The 6000-nt window shown below is 40.1% G+C and overlaps 1 protein-coding gene across 5 annotated transcripts in view; it reads left to right on the top strand.

Annotated features, from left to right (window-relative positions):
• Positions 1-4756, top strand: part of LOC134624931 (protein phosphatase 3 catalytic subunit alpha) — a 65296-nt gene extending 60540 nt beyond the window's left edge. For 4 of the 5 annotated variants that reach the window (XM_063470135.1, XM_063470137.1, XM_063470136.1 and 1 more), the window contains one exon: positions 2916-4756. In XM_063470135.1, coding sequence (XP_063326205.1) covers positions 2916-3118 — 203 coding nt within the window. In that variant the 3' untranslated portion in view covers positions 3119-4756. The remainder of the gene's footprint in view (positions 1-2915) is intronic. The other variant, XR_010093670.1, reaches the window with a different exon arrangement.
• The last annotated feature ends 1244 nt before the right edge of the window (positions 4757-6000 follow it).

Below are 6000 nucleotides of genomic sequence, written 5' to 3' on the forward strand. Positions count from 1 at the left end.
AAGCACAAAGGTTATATCGCCATCACGGGTTCTGAATTTGGCCTTTCCCAAAAGCACAGGTGCTAATGTTGTGGTACTGGTACCAGTATTTCTCCACAGCAAATGTGTGCACCAGATCTAGATGAGGCACCATGTAAGTGAAAAATAACCCAAAGTGTTCTAACCCCACCTTCCTGATTAAAGTTTTCACGACCTTAAAGAGGAAGTAGGTCCTGTAGAGTTATCGGTAGAGTTCACCTTGACAGGATATTGAATATCATTTTGAAGTAACACTTAATTTCCTAATGGAATATATTCCTAATGTTACCGAGGGTAATACTTTATGTGGTAAACTGCACTTGTTCTCTTATCTGGGGATTGAATGAACTTTTCCAGAGGAAGGTACTTCAATGAAATCACTCATCATAGTTTAAATGATTAATGCAATGCTCTTATCATAGTAGACAGCACGCTCCCCCTCTGCTCTGCCCTCACACAATACAATGAAGTCTTGCTATGAAAGCTCTTGATGGTTTTCCCCTTTGAAACAGCTGAAGCAGTTGTGCATTGTTGTTGCTGTTTTATTTATGTAACACCTTCCTTAGAGCTGAATCTGAATTGGTAGACGCTCCACAGGAGGCTTTGAAATCCAAATTGGACGCTCCCTAAAATCTGCTTTACTTGCATCGCCTTTGGCGCAAGAACAACCTCAACTGCGAGCTAAATAGTAGTATGCCAGCTGCTATTTACATTGAAATTGTCCAGTACTTCCTCTTTAGCCCCATAGAGGACAGTCCATTGTAGTGTCCAGACTCTTCTCTGCTTCTCTCTCCATGTGGATCCTCTGTGGCCCTGCTGTGTCGTGTTCTTTCCTCTGAGCTGCTAATAACCTGTGTCTGACCTGTGCTATGCAGCAACACAACTACGCTACCCATCACACCCTCCTCTCCACAATCCCCAATTTGTCCTCTTAAATCAAATCCCCTCCTCCCCTTGTCACACCCCCATTCTAGTAAGAAGGGTTTTCTTATTTACAACCATAGTATTAATCACCCTCAGTCTGTATGAAAGGTGGAAGTAACAAAATGTTTTTTAAAAAGTGCTGAAATAGAACTCAAGCTGAATATTGGAACGATTCGTTCTTGTAATACTTAAAGTATCCATTGACTTGAATGAAACAGCCTTGAAGTGCTGGTTTTATTCATTTCATTGGTGTTTCTTTGCATATTTAAAGGGTTTTATCTCCATTATTCAGTTTAGTTCACTCAGTTTTGTATCATATTGCGACTTCCACCCATCATAACCTCCAGTCAACCTTCAATTGCTGCATGCTTCAAGCAGACTAAACAAGTCGTTAGCACCCCAAGTTCCTTTGATAGTGTCTTTGTACGTGAGCTCAGTCTCAACGTGGTTTCTATTTTGTGGAAGTGAATGTCTCAGTGGGCTCCACTCTAGTGTTTCTTTTTCTCCTCCCTTTATTCTTTTCTTGTCTCTTTGATCATTTCTCCCTCTCCTTTTTGTCGTTACAAAAGCTGTGATGTGATGGGGTGACCTGGATGTTTGGGGTCTTCAGGTGTTCCGCGATACGGCTGCGTTGAGATTTTGGTTAATATCCGTCACATTCTTAACTTTTAACATGCGCAAAAAAGCATGACAAGATGGCCACGAGATGGTCTGCTATTATGGATATTGTTGGCACAGTGAAAACCTGTCGACCCTGATGCCAGGAAGTGCCCTTTGTAGAGTTAGAAGGAATATGTAATCGTTTCATCTGTCAAGCGACATTATCAGATAAGTTATATCCGTGTGTTGTCACATTATCAAATTGCTTAAATACTTCCATATTGCCTTCATGCCTTATTAAACCATTAATTGTTTAAAATGCTGCACAACACATGCTGTTTTCCATGAAAAACACAAACAGTAACATCAGTGGTTGAAGACTTTATCTGACCTCATGAATAGCAAAGATTCTACTCATTTCATTCATCTTCAACCCAAAAAAGTTCAACTTTTAGAATTTTTTATTTCCTGGGTGGAGTTACAAGAAAAGATTCATAACACTCGTGATTCTCAGTCACAGCTAGCTACTTCAGCTTAACATCCAGCAAAGCGCTAATGTGCACAAACTCCCAAATATAATGGCTTTGACCTGCCTGGTATCCACTTATAACTCATAGAAATTATCAATAGAAACCAAAAAAACAATATTTTGTACTAGCCTGTAAACATTCCTTTAGTAGTCTCCTTTGATTGCCTCGGTTTTGGTTCCACGCTCAGTTGGTTTCATTTTGTTGTGTTAGCCTCAACCATTCATCCTTGTTTAGTGGCTCCATAGTGTAGTGGTTAACACATTTGCCAAACATGCAAAAGATGCATGGTTCTAGTCAGGAGATTCTCAAATCCCTAGAAGAGTTGTATCAAAAAGGACAGCTGGGGTAGAAATCTGAGGATATCGACACCTTGCAAACAAGGTAGCAGCCAAAAGAAACTTTGTTTCTTGTTACTAAGCTAAGCTAACCAGATTTAATGGGTAGGATTTTTAAGAAAAATCTTCTCACGTGACCCCACCCAAGAAAGCAAGTATGTCTGTTTTCCAAACCTACACGTGTGTCTGGAGAGATCGACGCCATGCACTTATCATATCAGAGATCGCCTTTAGATATTCAGTTTTCATGGATTAAATGTAACTGAACTAGCCAGCAGCTCATCAGGTGCAGTCTCTGTTGTCATTTTCTCAGTAAAACAACTTTTTTTTCTCTCACAATTTCAAGAGCAAAGCAAATATAATCAAATTTGGTGATGCACGGGTGAATGTGAGCGTGACCACCCCCTTCCACCCCCATTCTTTTACTCATTTAAACTCTACCCCCTATAAAATCACTCCTAACTCTCTTCCCCCCCCCTCCCTCCCCTTATTTCCTGCATCTCAACAGCAATCAAAGGCTTCTCGCCTCAGCACAAGATCACTAGCTTCGAAGAGGCCAAGGGCCTGGACCGCATCAACGAGAGGATGCCTCCGCGGCGAGACGCCCTGCCTTCTGACGCCAGCCTCAACTCTCTCAACAAGGCCCTGTCCTCGGAGACCAACGGCACAGACGCCAAGGGGAGCACCAGCAGCGGCAGCAACATCCAGTGAAGGCCCAGCAGCAAGGCGCCACCTTGGCCGACGGGGCTGCCTCGCCCCCCAGCCTCATCGCGACCCGCCACCACAGAAAAGGGGCAGAGGGTGAAGGTGTGGGATGGAGGAGGAGAAAGAGTGATGGAATGTGGAGGGGGGAGGCATCTATGGCTCATAACGGGGGGACATCTCACTTGCTAGTCTTTGGATATGCCTTCAAAATATTAGTTCATAGTCAAATCTGCTAAGTTATTGCCAGGTCACATTTCTGAAGGGTCAGGCCGTAACCGCGCTTGATTCACCTCCACACCACAGTATGTCAGAGAGGGAGAGAACGATGGGGGAGAGAAAGAGAGAGAGAGATCTTAAAGGTGGTTCAGTTTCTTGTTTTTCTTTTTTTTTCTTTCTTGAAAGACCCTTGCTCATTTACACCGAAACGGAAAGTCGTTTAACTTCTTACTAACTATCGTACGTTTACAAAAATACAGCACTAAAAAGGACAGAACATGAGATAATGTTTTTAACATATAAGGGTGTACAAACTAAATAAGGACTATTTATTGATAACTTTTTGTTTTGCTACTCTTATAAAATAGCTCTGAAATTAATTAGGCAGTCTTAAAAAAAAAAGAATGTTGCAATGTTGTGGAAATGCCAAATAATGGAACGTTTTATGGTTTTGTACATATTATGCTTACCTCAGGTTCTTTTGGTGTGTGCTTTGACCTGATTTTTCTGTATAATGGCTAAATAACTCAGTAATGAATACCTATTTTCTTGAGTTTCATAACTGGAATTTACACTTAACCTATCTATCATTTGCAGATATGTTTATTTTTTGTCTCTTTTGGAAGGGGGGAGGGGGGAGGGTAGATTTATTGTGGCTTGCTGGAAATGAGTGTTATTTTTTTTTCTCTTTTTAAGTATTGCGAACAAAGTAAAATAGAGAAACTATATTGTGTAAAAAAGAAAAGGAAAAAAAATACAATAAAGTGTCTGCCTATGCATGTTTTATAAAAAAAAATCAAACAAAAGGAAATAGAACATCTGAAAACTTTGGCTGTGGAGGCCTGTTTTGAAATATATTGCGCTTTAGTGAACATATACTGGAAACGTATAACTGCATACTTTCAATTAACACCATGATGCTCTATGCCTTCTTTTTTTTGTAATTGAAGCATTTAATTATCTATGATGGATGAGAAATGACATTTTTAACCTGCGCTTGTAAGTGCACACAGTCCAATTAAGCATGTTTGACAATTCTTGTGAGGTGTGTGGTTACATGTGGAACTCCAAAATGCATGATTAGCTGTTTGTGTCATATAACAGGTGAATCGGTTTTGTTTTGTTTTTGTAAATGTGCCACAGAAAGTGTAATTTGATTATTATTATTATGACTATTATTTGGACCTCTGCTTTGTATATCAGTTACAGGTTTGATACTGCTCAATACTTTAAGATGAAACGAGGAAAAAAAAACTTAGATCTTTTTTAAGAACTGCTTTAAGTGCCCAAGTAATTCACTACACGACATGAAGCCTTGCTTTTGTAATTTAACTTCAAAACTGTTGGCAGATGAGGCATGCACTTGCAACTATGAAAAGTATTTTATATAACTGTTCAATAAAAATGTGCATGAATTTCAACTTGAAATGAACCTGAATCTCCTGTGTGTGGTGAATGTGTGCGTGAGACCGCAGGTCGGCCTGCAAGTCAACCCGCAGTGGATTTCAAATGCGGTGTGATCAGGTGTGTGTTTTCCAGAGAGATTACAGGAAGCCCACTCATGTTCTGTGTAATTTAAACCTGTGAGGAAACCAAAGACGTTAGAGGTGTGTTATTTTATTTGCAGCTCAGAGTTCAGGAAGAGAAAAGCGCCTGAAAACCGATAGAAGTCATCCTCATGTCATTATATATGGTTTCATATGAGTTCAGTGTGATTCTCCTCTACAGCTCCAGTCAAACACAGCTTGGCTCAAAGCGCTGCAGTATGTAAATAGGAAATTGCTACTTGGCAGTTCTTCAGCAAAGGTGTTTCCTCTTTATCAAACTCAGTGACTTCTTTGATTAAACTCGGGAGGCCAAGCTAAGATTGCATAATCACACTTGTTTGTGAGAACAGCGATCTGCAGCCTTTTTTAAATACATGCAACTGCCACTTTATTAGCTACACCCGAGTTGGACCCTCAGGTGTTGAAAACATTCCTCAGATTGACGTGACAGCATCGCAGTCTCTGCAGATGTGTTTTGGCTGCACATCCATGATGCGACTCTCCAAGGTTTGCGCCACATCTCAGAGGTGCTCTGTTGGATTGAGATCTGGTGACTGGAGGCCATTCGAGTAGAACGAACTCACTGTCACGTTCAAAAGAAGTTTGAGATGACCTGAGAAGGCAGCCGTCAAAGGATGGGTGCGCTTTAATTAAAGAGATCGACATGGTAAGCAACAGGTAGGCTTGTGGCTTTTAAACCAGAGGCGGAGCCAGACTTTTTATACTTCAAAAAAGAATAACTTCATATAGGAAAAAAATATATATATCACATATGCAGGACATCTTAAACTAGTTTTTTTAATTAAGCAGCAAAGCAGAACAAAATCAGGGCTGTATCAAGACACGAGGACTAAACCCCAATTCAACCAGACCCAGAACTGATCCGGAATTAAAACAGGACTACTTTAGGACTTAACCAAGACAGAACCAGAATCAAAACACTAAAAATCATCATAGACCTGCACTACACTTATTTTTTTAATTCTACCAAAGTACACTATTTAGATTCATAAAAGTTTATATAATTATTTAGCCTTGTTGTGCAAACAAGCCTGCATAACTTAATAAATATAGGATTTGAAAAATAACAAACCTAAAAAGAAACACTAGGGACTAGATACATGT

This window comes from Pelmatolapia mariae, linkage group LG3_W (assembly GCF_036321145.2).
Source record: "Pelmatolapia mariae isolate MD_Pm_ZW linkage group LG3_W, Pm_UMD_F_2, whole genome shotgun sequence".
Classification (NCBI taxonomy): Eukaryota; Metazoa; Chordata; class Actinopteri; order Cichliformes; family Cichlidae; genus Pelmatolapia; species Pelmatolapia mariae.